General features: G+C 43.0%; 1 protein-coding gene across 1 annotated transcript; it reads right to left on the reverse strand.

Annotated features, from left to right (window-relative positions):
• Positions 1-6: 6 nt before the first annotated feature.
• On the reverse strand, positions 7-19022 carry LOC311115862 (NLR family CARD domain-containing protein 3-like; the record flags this gene model as incomplete). Its single annotated transcript, XM_084190989.1, has 6 exons — positions 7-1264; positions 1773-1819; positions 4019-4140; positions 4936-5086; positions 5751-7545; positions 19013-19022. The coding sequence occupies 6 exons, from the start codon at positions 19020-19022 to the stop codon at positions 738-740; spliced, it is 2652 nt and encodes an 883-aa protein (XP_084047115.1). The 3' UTR covers positions 7-737.
• Between the last annotated feature and the right edge of the window lie 636 nt (positions 19023-19658).

Raw genomic sequence — 19658 nt, forward strand, 5'->3', positions numbered from 1 at the left:
TGTGTCAGTGTGTCTAGTGTGTGTGTGTGTGTCCAGTGTGTGTGTGTGTCCAGTGTGTGTGTCCATTGGGCCAGTGTGTGTGTGTGTGTGTCCAGTGTGTCAGTGTGTGTGTGTGTGTGTCCAGTGTGTGTGTGTGTGTTTGTGTGTGTGTGTGTCTAGTGTGTGTGTGTGTGTACAGTGTCCAGTGTGTGTGTGTGTCCAGTGTGTGTGTGTGTCCAGTGTGTCAGTGTGTGTGTGTCCAGTGTGTGTCCAGTGTGTCAGTGTGTGTGTGTGTGTGTGTCCAGTGTGTCAGTGTGTGTGTGTGTGTCTAGTGTGTGTGTGTGTGTGTCCAGTGTGTGTGTGTCCAGTGTGTGTGTCCAGTGTGTCAGTGTGTGTGTGTGTGTGTCCAGTGTGTGTGTTTGTGTGTCCAGTGTGTGTGTCCAGGGTGTCAATGTGTGTGTGTGTGTCCAGTGTGTCAGTGTGTGTGTGTGTGTGTCCAGTGTGTGTGAGTGTGTGTGTGTGTGTCTAGTGTGTGTGTACAGTGTCCAGTGTGTGTGTGTGTCCAGTGTGTGTGTGTGTCCAGTGTGTGTATGTGTCCTGTGTGTCAGTGTGTGTGTGTGTCCAGTGTGTGTCCAGTGTGTGTGTTCAATGTGTGTGTGTGTGTGTGTGTGTACAGTGTGTGTGTGTTTAGTGTGTTTGTGTGTGTGTGTTCCCAGTGTGTTTGTGTGTGTGTGTGTCAGTGTTACCATGGTTATTATTTACAGGGACACTGAGGAGTCAACATAATGAACCCTAAACCCTGGATAGAGGGGCTCAGTGAATGTGGAGTGGAATGTGTTCAGGTGGGTCAGTGTGTCAGAGGAGACTCTGTAGAAGGACAGAGTGCCGGCTGGCCAGTCCAGATACACTCCTACTCTGTGGGAGCTGGAGGAGGGGACGTCTATGGTAGTGGACTTATTATTGTGCCAGGCAGAGTAACTGTTGTCAGAGCAGTCCAGACTCCAGGACTTGTCATTCCATCCAATCACACAGTCATTACCCCCTCCTCTCCTGCTGATTCCTTTATATGTCACTCCTATAACAGCCCCTCCCCCACTCCACTCTACCTCCCAGTAACAGCGCCCAGTCAGACCCTCTCTACACAGCACCTGTTCCCAGAACTCAAATCTCTCTGGGTGATCAGGATACGGCTGCTCCTCTCTCCTACATGTCACCTTTCTGTTCTCCTCAGACAGAGAGAGGAGTCTGTTTACTGTGTTTGGGTCCAGTGTGAGATCACAGACATCTGATGGATGAAACCAGACATAATATTAGAAATCATCATCATCCACATTAGAATGTTAACTCACTTTTCACTAATTCATTTAATGTTGATGTTTCTAGGTATCAAAAGGAGAAGTTAAGGTAACTTGAGACTTGTTGAATGATCATATGTTATACTGTATGGTAATATAAAACACACTTATTCCCATTAATTACACACACACACACACATCCTGAACACACACACACACACAGGACACACACACACACACAAACACACACCTGTATGCATGCATGAACACACACACACACACATTTCTAACGTAACAAGAACACGCCACACACACACACAGACACACACATTGTCAAAGCAACTCTTTGTAAACTTTGGTTTCCCTGATTTGTGCTTCTGTAGAACTACAGCTGATATTTAATATGACCAAGTAAGTAATGATGGTGGTCTTTGACTTTGACTTCACTTGAATTAAGACTTATTCTTAGTCATATTCTTCACAGCAGTCAACACTCACATTTTCTAAGTCCAGGTTTCATTGTGTTATCTCCACCATGTTCCACACTGTAGCGGTAAGCAGAAGAACAGACAGTCATTGAGGGATACACCTGAACTCACACACACACACACACACACTCACACTCACACTCACACTCACACTCACACTCACACTCACACTCACACTCACACTCACACTCACACTCACACACTTACACACTCACACTCTCAGCATATAACTTTGTACAAGCCGTGGTAAGAATGTTTGTCTGTTGTGTGTCCAGTGTGTGTGTGTGTGTGTGTGTGTGTGTGTGTGTGTGTGTCCAGTGTGTGTGTGTCCATTGTGTGTGTGTCTCTGTGTGTGTGTGTGTGTGTCCAGTGTGTGTGTTTGTGTGTGTCCAGTGTGTGTGTGGTATGTGTGTGTGTCCAGTGTGTTTGTGTGTGTCCAGAGTGTGTGTGTGTGTGTGTGTCCACTGCGTGTCTGTGTGTCCTCTTTGTGTATGCCCAGTGTGTATGTGTGTGTGTGTCCAGTGTGTGTGTGTGTGTCCTGTGTGTGTGTGTGTGTCCAGTGTGTGAGTGTGCCCAGTGTAAAGTGTGTGTGTCCAGTTTGTGTCCAGTGTGTGTGTCCAGTGTGTTTGTGTGTTTGTGTGTGTGTGTGTGTGTGTTCAGTTTGTGTGTGTTTGTCAAGTGAATGTGTGTGTCCAGTGTGTGTGTGTGTCCAGTGTGAGTGTGTGTCTGTGTGTGTGTCCTATCTGTGTGTGTGTGGGTGTGGGTGTGTGTCCAGTGTGTGAGTGTTTGTGTGTGTGTGTGTGTCCAGTGTGTGTGTGTTTGTGTGACCAGTGTGTGTGGGTCCAGTGTGTGTGTGTTCAGTGTGTGTGTGTGTCCAGTGTGTGTGTGTGAGTGAGTGTGTGTGTGTCCAGTGTGTGTGTGTGAGTGAGTGTGTGTGTGTCCAGTGTGTGTGTGTTTGTCTAGTGTGTGTGTGTCCTCTGTGTGTGTGTGTGTGGACACACACACATTAGACAAACACACACACACTGGACACACACACACTCACTCACACACACACACTGGACACACACACACTCACTCACACACACACACTCACTCACACACACACACTGGACACACACACACACTGGACCCACACACACACAAGCACACACACACTGGACACACACACACTCACACTCACACACTTACACACTCACACTCTCAGCATATAACTTTGTACAAGCCGTGGTAAGAATGTTTGTCTGTGTGTGTGTCCAGTGTGTGTGTGTGTGTGTGTGTGTGTGTGTCCAGTGTGTGTGTCCATTGTGTGTGTGTCTCTGTGTGTGTGTGTGTGTGGCCAGTGTGTGTGTTTGTGTGTGTCCAGTGTGTGTGTGGTATGTGTGTCTGTACAGTGTGTTTGTGTGTGTCCAGAGTGTGTGTGTGTGTGTGTGTCCAGTGCGTGTCTGTGTGTCCTCTTTGTGTGTGCCCAGTGTGTATGTGTGTGTGTGTCCAGTGTGTGTGTGTGTGTCCTGTGTGTGTGTGTGTGTGTGTCCAGTGTGTGAGTGTGCCCAGTGTACAGTGTGTGTGTCCAGTTTGTGTCCAGTGTGTGTGTCCAGTGTGTTTGTGTGTTTGTGTGTGTGTGTGTTCAGTTTGTGTGTGTTTGTCAAGTGAATGTGTGTGTCCAGTGTGTGTGTGTGTCCAGTGTGAGTGTGTGTCTGTGTGTGTGTCCTATCTGTGTGTGTGTGGGTGTGGGTGTGTGTCCAGTGTGTGAGTGTTTGTGTGTGTGTGTGTGTCCAGTATGTGTGTGTTTGTGTGACCAGTGTGTGTGTGTCCAGAGTGTGTGTGTGTGGGTCCAGTGTGTGTGTGTTCAGTGTGTGTGTGTTTGTCTGTCAAGTGTGTGTGCGTGTCCAGTTTGTGTGTGTGTGTGTGTGTGTGTCCAGTGTGTGTGTGTGTCCAGTGTGTGTGTGTGAGTGAGTGTGTGTGTGTCCAGTGTGTGTGTGTGAGTGAGTGTGAGTGTGTCCAGTGTGTGTGTGTTTGTCTAGTGTGTGTGTGTCCACACACACACACACACACAGGACACACACAGGACACACACACGCACACACACACTGGACACACAAACACTGGACACACACACACACACACACACACACACACACACACACACACAGTCTTTATATAACTTAGTCCAAGTGGTGGTCAGAATGTTTGTCTTAACTAGCCTGATAACTCCAACATGTCTGATATGAACATTGACATAAACCCTCTACATACTTGAGTTTCTCCAGTCTGCAGTGTGGATCCTCTAGTCCAGCAGAGAGCAGTCTGACTCCTGAGTCTCCTGGGTGATTGTAGCTCAGGTCCAGCTCTCTCAGGTGTGAGGGGTTTGACTTCAGAGCTGAGACCAGAGAAGCACAGCCTTCCTCTGTGACTAGACAGCCTGACAGCCTGCAAAGAGTCAAATCATATTTAAAACACACTGCTATTCTTTGGTGGCAAAGCTGTCATCAAGGCAAAGGGCGGCTATTTGAAGAATCTCTAATATAAAATATATTTAGATTTGTTTAACACGTCTTTGGTTACTACATGATTCCATATGTGTTATTTCATAGTATTAATGTCTTCACTATTATTCTACAATGTAGAAAATAGTAAAAACAAAGAAAAGCCCTGGAATGAGTAGGTGTGTCCAAACTTTTGACTGGTACTGTATATAAATTAATGAATGTATCATTATTAACAGTAGATAAAATGTTTCTAAACACTACTAAATTATTCCTTGTGTGTGTGTGTCCAGTGTGTGTGTGTGTGTGTGTGTCCAGTGTGTGTGTTTGTGTGTGTGTCCAGTATGTGTCCAGTGTGTGTTCAGTGTGTGTGTGTGTTTTTGTATTGTTTGTGTCCAGTGTGTGTGTCCTGTGTGTGTGTCCTGTGTGTGTGTGTGTCCAGTGTGTGTGTCCAGTGTGTGTGTGTGTGTCCTGTGTTTGTGTGTGTGTGTGTGTGTGTGTGTGTGTGTGTGTGTGTGTGTGTGTGTGTGTGTGTGTGTGTGTGTGTGTGTGTGTGTGTGTGTGTGTGTGTGTGTGTGTGTGTGTGTGTGTGTGTGTGTATAGTCTGTATGTCCAGTGTGTGTGTGTCCCGTGTGTGTCCAGTGAGTGATACAGGAATACTGACCTCAGAGTCTCCAGTTTACAGTGGGGATTCCCCAGTCCAGCAGAGAGCAGCTTCACTCCTGAATCCTTCAGGTCATTGTTACTCAGATTCAGCTCTCTCAGGTGTGAGGGGTTTGACCTCAGAGCTGAGACCAGAGAAGAACAGCCTTTCTCTGTGACTCCACAGCCTGACAGCCTGCAAAGAGATCATCATGATTTCACAAACTGTTAATTTAACACCAGTAGTGTAGAAGGACAATGGCAGATGCATTTGGTTTATTCTCTTAAACAACATATAGATTCATCTTCCGTCTCCTAGAATTGTATGGTCATATTGTTATACTTATGTGAACATCAATGCATTGATTCAATATGTTTTTCAATGTAAAATTATATACATATTATAATACATATTTTTCTTTAAACTGAATATTTCTTCCTGATGATTAGTACTGTTATAATGACTTTTGATACAAGATTCTTAATGTTTGTAAACTCCTAAGCTACATGTAGGAGAGAGGACACGCCATGAGGTCACTGGTGAGGGACAGATAGATTGGGGGGACTTAGAAGGTGTACATGATGGAATATACCAAGTACGTGGTAGATGAGTGACACTCAATAATGATTGGCAACTGTGTGGGACAAAAGTAGTTTGAACGGCATATAAACTGAGAGATTTTCTATGGAAGTCATTCATATGACAAGAGGCTATGCACATACCACTTGTCAGATTGAATCCATTAAATAATGACTGAATCAACTCTCCATCTAAGTGTCCAATACTCTCTTGCATCCTGAACTTCTCGATACCAGAAACTCATCATAACAAGTACTTAAATGTAATTTTATGTACTCACAGAGCAGCTCTGGAGGCTTTGACCACTGGCAGCAGCCTCAGAAGACCTTCCTCTGATCTGGAGTATTTCTTCAGGTCAAACACATCCAGCTCCTTTTCTGAAGTCAGCAACACAAAGACCAGAGCTGACCACTGAGCAGGTGACAGTTTGGGTTCTGAGAGACTTCCTGAGCTCAGGTAGCTTTGGATCTCCTCCACTAGAGAATGGTCATTCAGTTCATTCAGACAGTGGAACAGATTGATGCACCTCTCTGGAGAGGGATTCTCCCTGATCTTCTCCTTGATGTACTTGACTGTTTCTTCATGGCTCTGTGAGCTGCTTCTTGTCTTTGTCAGTAGACCTCGTAAGTGCTTCTGATTGGACTCCAGTGAGAGGCCCAGAAAGAAGCGGAGGAAAAGGTCCAGGTTTCCTGTCTCACATTGTAAGGCTTTATCCACAGCACTCTTGTAGACAGTAACTTTATGCTTGGGTCTGATTCTCAAATAAATGTTCCTGGACGTTGATTGAGGTTTTGCCATTAGATTCTCATTGTTGTTGATGAATGAGAGGAACACATATACAGCAGCCAGAAACTCCTGAATGCTCAGATGCACGAAGCAGTACACCTTGTCCTGGTACAGCCCACATTCCTCTTTAAAGATCTGTGTGCACAATCCTGAGTACACTGAGGCTTCATTGACATCAATGCCAGCCTCTTTCAGATCTTCTTCATAGAAAATCAGATTGCCCTCAACAAGCTGTTGAAAAGCCAGTTTTCCCAGTGACAGAATGCTCTCTTTATTCCAGTGTGGACCTGTCTCTTCTTTCCCAAGATACTTTTCATTCTTCTGTTTGGTATGAAACACCACAAGGTGTGTGTACATCTCAGTCAGAGTCTTGGGCATTTCTTCTCTCTGGTCTGTACTCAACATGTGTTCAAGGACTAATGCAGAAATCCAACAGAAGACTGGAATGTGGCACATGATGTGGAGGCTCCTTGATGTCTTTATGTGTGAGATGATTCTGCTGGCCAGGTCCTCATCACTGAATCTCTTCCTGAAGTACTCCTCCTTCTGTTGGTCATTGAACCCTCGTACCTCTGTCACCTGGTCAACACACCCTGAAGGGATCTTATTGGCTGCTGCAGGTCGGGTAGTTATCCAGAGGAGAGCAGAGGGAAGCAGATTTCCCTTGATGAGATTTGTCAGCAGAACATCCACTGAGGTTGACTCTGTGACGTCACAACAGATCTTGTTCTTCTGGAAGTCTAGGGGCAGTCGGCACTCATCCAGACCATCAAAGATGAACAGAACTTTGTACTTGTCGTAGTTGGAGATTCTTGATTCTTTGGTTTCCATTGAGAAGTGATTGAGAAGTTCAATCAAAGTGTGTGTTTCCTTTTTCATCAAATGCAGCTCCCGAAAAGGGAATGAAAATACAAATTGGACATCCTGATTTGCTTTTCCTTCAGCCCAGTCCAGAATGAACTTCTGCACAGAGACTGTTTTTCCAATGCCAGCGACTCCCTTTGTCAGCACAGTTCTGATAAGTTTGTCTTGTCCAGTTAAAGGTTTGAAGATGTCGTTATATTTGATTGCAGTCTCTGGTCTTGCTTGTTTCCTGGTTGTTGTCTCAATCTGTCTCAGCTCATGTTCATTATTGACCTCTCCTGTTCCACCCTCTGTGATGTAGAGCTCTGTGTAGATCTTATTGAGAAGTGTTGGGTTTCCTTGTTTAGCGATCCCCTCAAATACATATTTAAACTTCTTCTTTAGATTAGATTTTAGTTTACGTTGGCAAATCACAGCAAGATCATCTGAATGAAGAAATAACACAGAGGATATTAATATTAAGTCTGTTTTTATTTTTATTTATTTTTTATTTCACCTTTATTTAACCAGGTAAGCCAGTTGAGAACAGGTTCTCATTTACAACTGCGACCTGGCCAAGATAAAGCAAAGTAGTGCAATAAAAACAACACAGAGTTACATATGGGGTAAAAAAAAAAAAAAAAGTCAGAAATACAACAGAAAATATATATACAGTGTGTGCAAATGTAGCAAGTTATGGAGGTAAGGCAATAAATAGGCTATAGTGCAGAATAATTACAATAGTATTAACACTGGAATGCTAGATGTGCAAGAGATTATGTGCAAATAGAGATACTGGGGTGCACAAGAGCAAATTAAATAACAATATAGGGATGAGGTAGTTGGGTGGGCTAATTTCAGATGGGCTGTGTACAGGTGCAGTGATCGGTAAGGTGCTCTGACAACTGATGCTTAAAGTTATTGGGGAGATAAGAGTCTCCAGCTTCAGAGATTTTTGCAATTCGTTCCAGTCATTGGCAGCAGAGAACTGGAAGGAATGGCGGCCAAAGGAGGTGTTGGCTTTGGGAATGACCAGTGAGATATACCTGCTGGAGCGCAGACTACGGGTGGGTGCTGCTATGGTGACCAATGAGCTAAGATAAGGCAGGGATTTGCCTAGCAGTGATTTATAGATGGCCTGGAGCCAGTGGGTTTGACGACGAACATTTAGTGAGGACCAGCCAACAAGAGCGTACAGGTCACAGTGGTGGGTAGTGTATGGGGCTTTGGAGACAAAACGGATGGCACTGTGATAGACTACATCCAATTTGCTGAGTAGAGTGTTGGAGGCTATTTTGTAAATTACATCGCCGAAGTCAAGGATCGGTAGGATAGTCAGTTTTACGAGGGCATGTTTGGCAGCATGAGTGAAGGAGGCTTTGTTGCGAAATAGGAAGCCGATTCTAGATTTAACTTTGGATTGGAGATTCTTTATGTGAGTCTGGAAGTTGAGTTTACAGTCTAACCAGACACCTAGATATTTGTAGTTGTCCACATACTCTAGGTCAGACCCGTCGAGAGTGGTGATTCTAGTCGGGTGGGCGGGTGCTAGCAGCGTTCGATTGAAAAGCATGCATTTAGTTTTACTAGTGTTTAAGAGCAGTTGAAGGCTACTGAAGGATTGTTGTATGGCATTGAAGCTCGTTTGGAGGTTTGTTAACATAGTGTCCAATGAAGGGCCAGATGTATACAAAATGGTGTCGTCTGCGTAGAGGTGGATCTGAGAGTCACCAGCAGCAAGAGCGACATCATTGATATACACAGAGAAAAGTGTCGGCCCAAGAATTGAACCCTGTGTCACCCCCATAGAGACTGCCATAGATCCAGACAACAGGCCCTCCGATTTGACACACTGAACTCTATCTGAGAAGTAGTTGGTGAACCAGGCGAGGCAGTCATTTGAGAAACCAAGGCTATTTAGTCTGCCAATAAGAATGCGGTGGTTGACAGAGTCGAAAGCCTTGGCCAGGTCGATGAAGACGGCTGCACAGTACTGTCTATTATCAATCGCGGTTATAATATCGTTTAGGACCTTGAGCGTGGCTGAAGTGCACCCGTGACCAGCTCGGAAACCGGATTGCATAGCGGAGAAGGTACGGCGGTATTCGAAATGGTCGATGATCTGTTTGTTAACTTGGCTTTCGAATACTTTCGAAAGGCAGGGCAGGATGGATATAGGTCTGTAGCAGTTTGGATCTAGAGTGTCACCCCCTTTGAAGAGGGGGATGACCGCGGCAGCTTTCCAATCTCTGGGGATCTCAGACGTTATGAAAGAGAGGTTGAACAGACTAGTAATAGGGGTTGCGACAATTTCGGCGGCTAGTTTTAGGAAGAAAGGGTCCAGATTGTCTAGCCCAGCTGATTTGTAGGGGTCCAGATTTTGCAGCGCTTTCAAAACATCAGCTGTCTGAATTTGTGTGAAGGAGAAGCGGGGGGGGCATGGGCAAGTTGCAGCAGAGCGTGCAGAGTTGGTGGCCGGGTTAGTGGTAGCCAGATGGAAAGCATGGCCAGCTGTAGCAAAATGCTTGTTGAAATTCTCGATTATTGTAGATTTATCGGTGGTGATAGTGTTTCCTAGCCTCAGTGCAGTGGGCAGCTGGGAGGAAGTGCTCTTATTCTCCATGGACTTTACAGTGTCCCAAAACTTTTTGGAGTTAGTGCTACAGGATGCAAATTTCTGTTTGAAAAAGTTAGCCTTTGCTTTCCTGACTGCTTGTGTATATTGGTTCCTAACTTCCCTGAAAAGTTGCATATCGCGGGGGCTATTTGATGCTAATGCTGTACGCCACAGGATGTTTTTGTGCTGGTCAAGGGCAGTCAAGTCTGAGGAGAACCAGGGGCTATATCGGTTCTTAGTTCTGTATTTTTTGAATCGGACATGTTTATTTAAGATTGAGAGGAAATTACTTTTAAGGAACAACCAGGCATCCTCTACTGACGGAATGAGATCTATATCCATCCAGGATACCTGGGCCAGGTCAGTTAGGAAGGCCTCCTCGCTAAAGTGTTTTAGGGAGCGTTTGACAGTGATGAGGGGTGGTCATTTGACCGCGGACCCGTTACGGACGCAGGCAATAAGGCAGTGATCGCTGAGATCCTGGTTGAAGACAGCTGAGGTGTATTTAGAGGGTATATTAGTCAGGATGATATCTATGAGGGTACCCATGTTTAAGGATTTAGGGTTGTACCTGGTAGGTTCGTTGATAATTTGCGTGAGGTTGAGGGCATCTAGCTTGGATTGTAGGATGGCTGGGGTATTAAGCATATCCCAATTTAGGTCACCAAGCAGTACAAACTCAGAGGATAAATGGGGGGCAATCAATTCACATATGGTGTCCAGGGCACAGCTGGGGGCTGAGGGGGGTCTGTAGCAAGCGGCAACAGTGAGAGACTTATTTCTGGAAAGGTGGATTTTTAGAAGTAGAAGCTCAAACTGTTTGGGCACAGACCTGGATAGTATGATAGAGCTCTGCAGGCTATCTCTACAGTAGATTGCAACTCCACCCCCTTTGGCAGTTCTATCTAGACGGAAAATGTTATAGTTGGGGATGGAAATTTCAGAATGTTTGGTGGCCTTCCTGAGCCAGGATTCAGACACTGCTAGAACATCAGGGTTGGCAGAGTGTGCTAACGCAGTGAATAACTCAAACTTAGGAAGTAGACTTCTGATATTTATGTGCAAGAAACCAAGACTTTTGCGATTACAGAAGTCAACAAATGATAGCTCCTGGGGAGTAGGAGTGATACTGGGGGCTACAGGGCCTGGGTTAGCCTCTACATCACCAGAGGAACAGAGGAGGACTAGAATAAGGATACGGCTAAAGGCTTTAAGAACTGGTCTTCTATTGCGTTGGGTACATAGAATAAAGGGGGCAGATTTCCGGGTGTTATAGAAAAGATTCAGGGCATTATGAACAGACAAGGATATGGAAGGATATGAGTAAAGTGGAGGTAAACCTAAGCGTTGGGTAACACTGAAAGAGATAGTATCTCTAGAGGCATCAATTGAGTCGGTCTCTGAGTGTATGGGTGGAGGGACAAAGGAGCTAACCAAGGCAGGTTTAGCTAGGCTGGGGGGTCTACAGTGATATAGTACAATTTGAAATAACCGAAACAACAATAAACTAACCATGTTTGGGCTGAGGCTAAACATAAACAGGATGTAGTACCGTAAAAAGGAACAGTCCAGCAGATATCAGCTGTATAGCTGAGTTATCATAAGGTCCGGTGGTGAAGCGCTAGTGAGTAAGAGGCCACGGCTAGCGTGTGCTACGTCCGTTTTAATGCCTACAGTATTCTAGGACTGTTATAACATTTTAAATTATAATAATTTCTTCACTTAACTGACTGTATAAATGTGTAAATGTTTTCATAATGCATTACAGACTGGTGTGACTGATTATAGTATTATTGGTTCTCTCTCTCTCTCTCTCTCTCTCTCTCTCTCTCTCTCTCTCTCTCTCTATCTCTCACTCTCTCTCTCTCTCTCTCTCTCTCTGAACACAACACATTCTTCTGCTACTTGATGAGGTCACTAGGTGTTGTGTTAAGGCTGCTACAATATCATTGAGTTACACAGCTACTTTAGCTGTACTTTAGCTACAGCTTTTAAATGTTCTAAAACAGCATTCAACATGAGGCAGACAGCTCTTACTTTTCTCCAGTGTGTCAGCAAACTCCTTCTGGTTCATTTTCCTCAGGACGTGCAGTGTGATCTTCAGAGCCCCCTCTCTGGCACTGCTCTCCTGCTTCTCATCTTCAGCATCCACCACTTCCTTATCCTGCTTCTGACTCTCAAAGCATTCTGGGAGTTCTGGACTAAGAATCCTCTTGAACATCTTCAGCTCGTTCTTCACAAATGTCATAATATTCTCTTCAAGCAACTGAAATAAGTTAAGTAAATAAGTTAAGCAAGAGACTAAATGCTTTCTCATTAACACATTAATGAATGATTGACAGATCAACTTTACTTGAGGTAAACAAAAACAAATGTACATAACAGGACCACATACACTGAATATGGAGGCCAGGTCTGTTTGATGACTCTGGGAAGACTGACCACTGAGAATCTCTGACTCTGATCTCTCCTGTTGGTTTCTGTGGACAAAACATGAGATTACATCTCCTCATCCAGGGAGTGCACACACACACACACACACACACACACACACACACACACACACACACACACACACACACACACACACACACACACACACTCACACAGGGAGGGAATGTTGTGTTAGTTAAATATTGTTTCAGGACTATGAAAATGGAAAAAAGGATTAGCCTATGGATTATGAATACAACAAAAATAAATGGTAAAATGGGAGAGGAGAAATGACTAGAGACAGTGTTGTTTAACTCACTGACCATGATCCAAGAGTTCTTCTTACCTTTGTTCAGTAGAAAAGTCTCCCTCTCTAAAGTTTAGAGGTTGTTCCATAGACTTGTCACTCTTCAGGGACACACAGCTGGGTACAGGGGAGGCTGGTCTCTCCTGCTTGATTGGGCTTCAACATAACAGAGACAAACATTACATCTCTCATCTACTCTGAGTTCAGATGGGGAAACAAGAGTTTCATTCCAAAACGCTATAAATACATTTTCAGAAATGTTCATAAAGTAGCTTTTATTGTTTGAAGAAATTATGAAAGAGATTGGTGTGTTTTTTCAGTAGCTAATCATGGCATGTGATGTTCAATGACAGACATGTATTTGTTTCAAATCTATCACTTGATGGTTTCATTTCAGAGACAAATAATCATGTTTTTTTGCAAAATGCTATATATCTGCCTCACTCTCAGAGAAATAAGTAGTACTGCTAGGTTTTACAATAATATATATCTTCCTCACTCTCAGAGTACTAAGTAGTACTGCTAGGTTTTACACAGTAATAATATATATCTGCCTCACTCTCAGAGAAATAAGTAGTACTGCTAGGTTTTACACAGTAATAATATATCTGCCTCACTCTCAGAGAAATAAGTAGTACTGCTAGGTTTCACACAGTAATAATATATTTCCGCCTCACTCTCAGAGAAATAAGTAGTACTGCTAGGTTTTACACAGTAATAATATATTTCCACCTCACTCTCAGAGAAATAAGTAGTACTGCTAGGTTTTACACAGTAATAAAATATCTGCCTCACTCTCAGAGAAATAAGTAGTACTGCTAGGTTTTATACAGTCAAATGTGGCCGACCGGCTCAATTCGATCTTATGTAGCAAAATTTGAAATTGTGTTTTTTTACATTGGATAAAAGTAGAGACTCAGCTAGAAAAAGGTATATCATACACTACAGTTGAGGAACAATGGGAAAGTTATTCTACTTTGAAAGACGATAAACTTGTAACCTCAATTTTGAGAAAATGGCCTTTAAATGTTTTGGTACACCTACTGGAGAGCTCTTCTTTATCTACAGTGGTATTACTTTGGCAGATAATGTCACCCATCTAAATAAATAGTCTATATATATATATATATATATATATATATATATATATACAGTGGGGAAAAAAAGTATTTAGTCAGCCACCAATTGTACAGGTTCTCCCACTTTAAAAGATGAGAGAGGCCTGTAATTTTCATCATATGTACACGTCAACTATGACAGACAAAATGAGGAAAAGAAATCCAGAAAATCATATTGTAGGATTTTTTATGAATTTATTTGCAAATTATGGTGGAAAATAAGTATTTGGTCAATAACAAAAGTTTCTCAATACTTTGTTATATACCCTTTGTTGGCAATGACACAGGTCAAACGTTTTCTGTAAGTCTTCACAAGGTTTTCACACACTGTTGCTGGTATTTTGGCCCATTCCTCCATGCAGATCTCCTCTAGAGCTGTGATGTTTTGGGGCTGTCGCTGGGCAACACGGACTTTCAACTCCCTCCAAAGATTTTCTATGGGGTTGAGATCTGGAGACTGGCTAGGCCACTCCAGGACCTTGAAATGCTTCTTACGAAGCCACTCCTTCGTTGCCCGGGCGGTGTGTTTGGGATCATTGTCATGCTGAAAGACCCAGCCACGTTTCATCTTCAATGCCCTTGCTGATGGAAGGAGGTTTTCACTCAAAATCTCAAGATACATGGCCCCATTCATTCTTTCCTTTACACGGATCAGTTGTCCTGGTCCCTTTGCAGAAAAACAGCCCCAAAGCATGATGTTTCCACCCCCATGCTTCACAGTAGGTATGGTGTTCTTTGGATGCAACTCAGCATTCTTTGTCCTCCAAACACGACGAGTTGAGTTTTTACCAAAAAGTTATATTTTGGTTTCATCTGACCATATGACATTCTCCCAATCCTCTTCTGGATCATCCAAATGCACTCTAGCAAACTTCAGACGGGCCTGGACATGTACTGGCTTAAGCAGGGGGACACGTCTGCCACTGCAGGATTTGAGTCCCTGGCAGCGTAGTGTGTTACTGATGGTAAGCTTTGTTACTTTGGTCCCAGCTCTCTGCAGGTCATTCACTAGGTCCCCCCGTGTGGTTCTGGGATTTTTGCTCACCGTTCTTGTGATAATTTTGACCCCACGGGGTGAGATCTTGCGTGGAGTCCCAGATCAAGGGAGATTATCAGTGGTCTTGTATGTCTTCCATTTCCTAATAATTGCTCCCACGGTTGATTTATTCAAACCAAGCTGCTTACCTATTGCAGATTCAGTCTTCCCAGCCTGGTGCAGGTCTACAATTTTGTTTCTGGTGTCCTTTGACAGCTCTTTGGTCTTGGCCATAGTGGAGTTTGGAGTGTGACTGTTTGAGGTTGTGGACAGGTGTCTTTTATACTGATAACAAGTTCAAACAGGTGCCATTAATACAGGTAACGAGTGGAGGACAGAGGAGCCTCTTAAAGAAGAAGTTACAGGTCTGTGAGAGCCAGAAATCTTGCTTGTTTGTAGGTGACCAAATACTTATTTTCCACCATAATTTGCAAATAAATTCATTAAAAATCCTACAATGTGATTTTCAGGAAAAAAAATTCTCAATTTGTCTGTCATAGTTGACGTGTACCTATGATGAAAATTACAGGCCTCTCTCATCTTTTTAAGTGGGAGAACTTGCACAATTGGTGGCTGACTAAATACTTTTTTCCCCCACTGTATATATATATACACAGTGGGGAGAACAAGTATTTGATACACTGCCGATTTTGCAGGTTTTCCTACTTACAAAGCATGTAGAGGTCTGTAATTTTTATCATAGGTACACTTCAACAAAAATCCAGAAAATCACATTGTATGATTTTTAAGTAATTAATTTGCATTTTATTGCATGACATAAGTATTTGATCACCTACCAACCAGTAAGAATTCTGACTCTCACAGACCTGTTAGTTTTTCTTTAAGAAGCCCTCCTGTTCTCCACTCATTACCTGTATTAACTGCACCTGTTTGAACTAGTTACCTGTATAAAAGACACCTGTCCACACACTCAATCAAACAGACTCCAACCTCTCCACAATGGCCAAGACCAGAGGTCTGTGAAAAAAGCATGTGCAGGAGTTTTCCTGTGAGGGGGAGTGGTGGTGTATCCAGGGAGAAAATTAAACTGATCTTCTGAAATGTCATTCATGGTCTTATGCCGCCATCTATTGGAATTATTTAGTAACTGCAGTAGTACTGAATAAAGGATATCCTTACTAAAGTAGTAATTACTCAGAATTGCAAAATATGACATTTTTCTAGTTCATTTTACCACTTAAAACCATCAAATAACAATTTATAGCATAACAAACAATGAAACTGACATAAACCAAAAACACCATACATTTAGTTAATTAACTATATGTGGGGAGTGGGGAAAACAAGTATTTGATACACTGCCGATTTTCAGGTTTTCCTACTTACAAAGCATGTAGTGGTCTGTAATTTTTATCATAGGTACACTTCAACTGTGAGAGACGGAATCTAAAAAAAAAAAAAATCCAGAAAATCACATTGTATGATTTTTAAGTAATTCATTTGCATTTTATTGCATGACATAAGTATTTGATCATCTACCAACCAGTAAGAATTCCGGCTCTCACAGACCTGTTAGTTTTTCTTTAAGAAGCCCTCCTGTTCTCCACTCATTACCTGTATTAACTGCACCTGTTTGAACTCGTTACCTTTATAAAAGACACCTGTCCACACACTCAATCAAACAGACTTCAACCTCTCCACAATGGCCAAGACCAGAGAGCTGTGTAAGGACATCAGGGATAAAATTGTAGACCTGCACAAGGCTGGGATGGGCTACAGGACAATCGGCAAGCAGCTTGGTGAGAAGGCAACAACTGTTGGCGCAATTATTAGAAAATGGAAAAAGTTCAAGATGACGGTCAATCAACCTCGGTCTGGGGCTCCATGCAAGATCTCACCTCGTGGGGCATCAATGATCATGAGGAAGGTGAGGGATCAGCCCAGAACTACACGGCAGGACCTGGTCAATGACCTGAAGAGAGCTGGGACCACAGTCTCAAAGAAAACCATTAGTAACACACTACGCCGTCATGGATTAAAATCCTGCAGCGCATGCAAGGTCCCCCTGCTCAAGCCAGCGTATGTCCAGGCCCGTCTTAAATATGCCAATGACCATCTGGATGATCCAGAGGAGGAATGGGAGAAGGTCATGTGGTCTGATGAGACAGAAATAGAGCTTTTTGGTCTAAACTCCACTCGCCGTGTTTGGAGGAAGAAGAAGGATGAGTACAACCCCAAGAACACCATCCCAACCGTGAAGCATGGAGGTGGAAACATCATTCTTTGGGGATTCTTTTCTGCAAAGGGGACAGGACGACTGCACCGTATTGAGGGAGGATGGATGGGGCCATGTATCGCGAGATCTTGGCCAACAACCTCCTTCCCTCAGTAAGAGCATTGAAGATGGGTCGTGGCTGGGTCTTCCAGCTTGACAACGACCCGAAACACACAGCCAGGGCAACTAAGGAGTGGCTCCGTAAGAAGCATCTCAAGGTCCTGGAGTGGCCTAGCCAGGCTCCAGACCTGAACCCAATAGAAAATCTTTGGAGGGAGCTGAATGTCCGTATTGCCCAGCGTCAGCCCCGAAACCTGAAGGATCTGGAGAAGGTCTGTATTGAGGAGTGGGCCAAAATCCCTGCTGCAGTGTGTGCAAACCTGGTCAAGACCTACAGGAGACGTATGATCTCTGTAATTGCAAACAAAGGTTTCTGTACCAAATATTAAGTTCTGCTTTTCTGATGTATCAAATACTTCTGTCATGCAATAAAATGCAAATTAATTACTTAAAAATCATACAATGTGATTTTCTGGATTTTTGTTTTAGATTCCGTCTCTCACAGTTGAAGTGTACCTATGATAAAAATGACAGACCTCTACATGCTTTGTAAGTAGGAAAACCTGCAAATTCGGCAGTGTATCAAATACTTGTTCTCCCCACTGTATGTATATATTCTTAAATTCCATTCCTTACTAGTTTTGTGTGTATTGGGTATATGTTGTGAAATTGTTAGATATTACTTGTTAGATATTACTGCACTGTCGGAGATAGAAGCACAAGCATTTCGCTACACCCGCTATAACATCTGCTAAACACGTGTATGTGACAAATAACATTTGATTTGATTTGATGTATTTTATTGGCGGGCTGGAAGATGCACTCTTGTCTTTTCTATTCCGAGGTTATTTACTCCCAATATCAGATATTAAGATCATTTTCTATAATACATGTATACTAGGGTTGAAGTTACCGCATCTGACTAGTGATTATTTACCCGGGGTTCAACACCTGCTATAGTCACTATTTTGTTACTCTTCCAAAAGCATCAAAGGCCTAATACGAGATATATAGCTAACTAAAGTAATGAGTGACCATTTTAGAAAATCATTGGACATATAGCCTTGGTGAGGCAGCTGAGAAATAAAGTGTATTTTTCTTGTTAATTCCTTAGATCAGTCTCAAACCTGACCCACCTGTCCCACGCCAATTTCTGGACTTTCACATAGAGGTTACTAGGTCACCCAGTTGAAACCACATTTTAAATATAAAACAAATGTTTATCAAGTATTCTGCCTTGCAATAATATATATATAATAAAATAACAACAAAATAATCAAAACGCTATTTAATACTATAATTGTATTTACTAAGATAATATTATTACTAAAATAGTTTCTAAAAGTGTTCTAGGCTACCCTACCCTAGAATTAGGGGTTACGGCTAAAATAGGTTATAAGTAGGGTAAGAGTTTCTGTATAGCACTTTATGACATCTGCTGGTGTAAAAAGGGCTTTATAAATACATTTGATTGATTGTTAGGTTTAGGGTTTATATGGCAAAAAACAGTATGTGTTTATGGCACTCTTGCTCCTCCTTGTGGCCGTATGTGGGTACTACATAACTCATTCATTACATTTATATATTTCTTCTGTCACGGGTCTCCCGGTCGCGGCCGGCTACGACAGTCTGGATTCGAACCAGGATCTGTAGTGGCCTTAGACCACTGCAGGAGACCTGACACTTCATGACACTTTCTAGGCTTAGGCTCATAATCTGAGGTAGCAACTGCGTCTGATCTACAAATCCATTAGCTAGACCACCAGATTAGACAACAATCACCCCATTATATCCATTTGGTTTGCAACTCAGTGAACCTGCGCAGCATTCGCTCAATTTGATGCCTATGAACGATGATTTCGATGCATATCAAATTACCCAGCAGCCATTTAGAAACCACAAGTCGTCAAAAAAATGGTTATTTCTTAATTTAAAAATGTCTTCTGGCTGTTTTAAATCGGCCACATCTTGAAAAAGAGGACAGGGACATGCGGTTTGTTTAGATTGTACACTTTAAAAAACAAACAAATATGGCTAACCATGACCAGAAAATATTTCATGTTTGATGGCTATCCGCCAGCCATTGCCTCCTTAACTGTGTCTCACCTCCAGCCATCGCCTCCTTAACTGTGTCTCACCTCGCAATTGGTGACCACAACATGTCCACAGTTGAATACTGTGCGCGCTCACAAAGTAGCAGCAACCTTGGTAATAATAAGTTACCTGAGGTAAACCTACAGGGTTAGCGCTCACCAAGTAGCAGTAACCTTGTTAATAATAAGTTACCTGAGGTAAACCTACAGGGTTAACGCTCACCAAGTAGCCGTAACCTTGTTAATAATAAGTTACCTGAGGTAAACCTACAGGGTTAACGCTCACCAAGTAGCCGTGACCTTGTTAATAATAAGTTACCTGAGGTAAACCTACAGGGTTAACGCTCACCAAGTAGCAGTAACCTTGTTAATAATAAGTTACCTGAGGTAAACCTACAGGGTTAACGCTCACCAAGTAGCCGTAACCTTGTTAATAATAAGTTACCTGAGATAAACCTACAGGGTTAATGCAGGCAGCTCTCATTGATAACAATAGTGAAGCTGGCATTGTGACGCAGAACAATGGGCTGGGAATAGAACGTTCTGAAGGCGAGTCGGTGTCACGGAGCTCAATAGAACTAATAGGAGCTGGTAGGGTGAAAAATGACCAAACATAAGGCTAGTTTTTTCGCGATTACTTCATAACCAGGGACAGAAGG

Source organism: Coregonus lavaretus, assembly GCF_964263955.1.
Source record: "Coregonus lavaretus genome assembly, contig: HAP1_SCAFFOLD_5414, whole genome shotgun sequence".
In the NCBI taxonomy this organism is placed as follows: Eukaryota; Metazoa; Chordata; class Actinopteri; order Salmoniformes; family Salmonidae; genus Coregonus; species Coregonus lavaretus.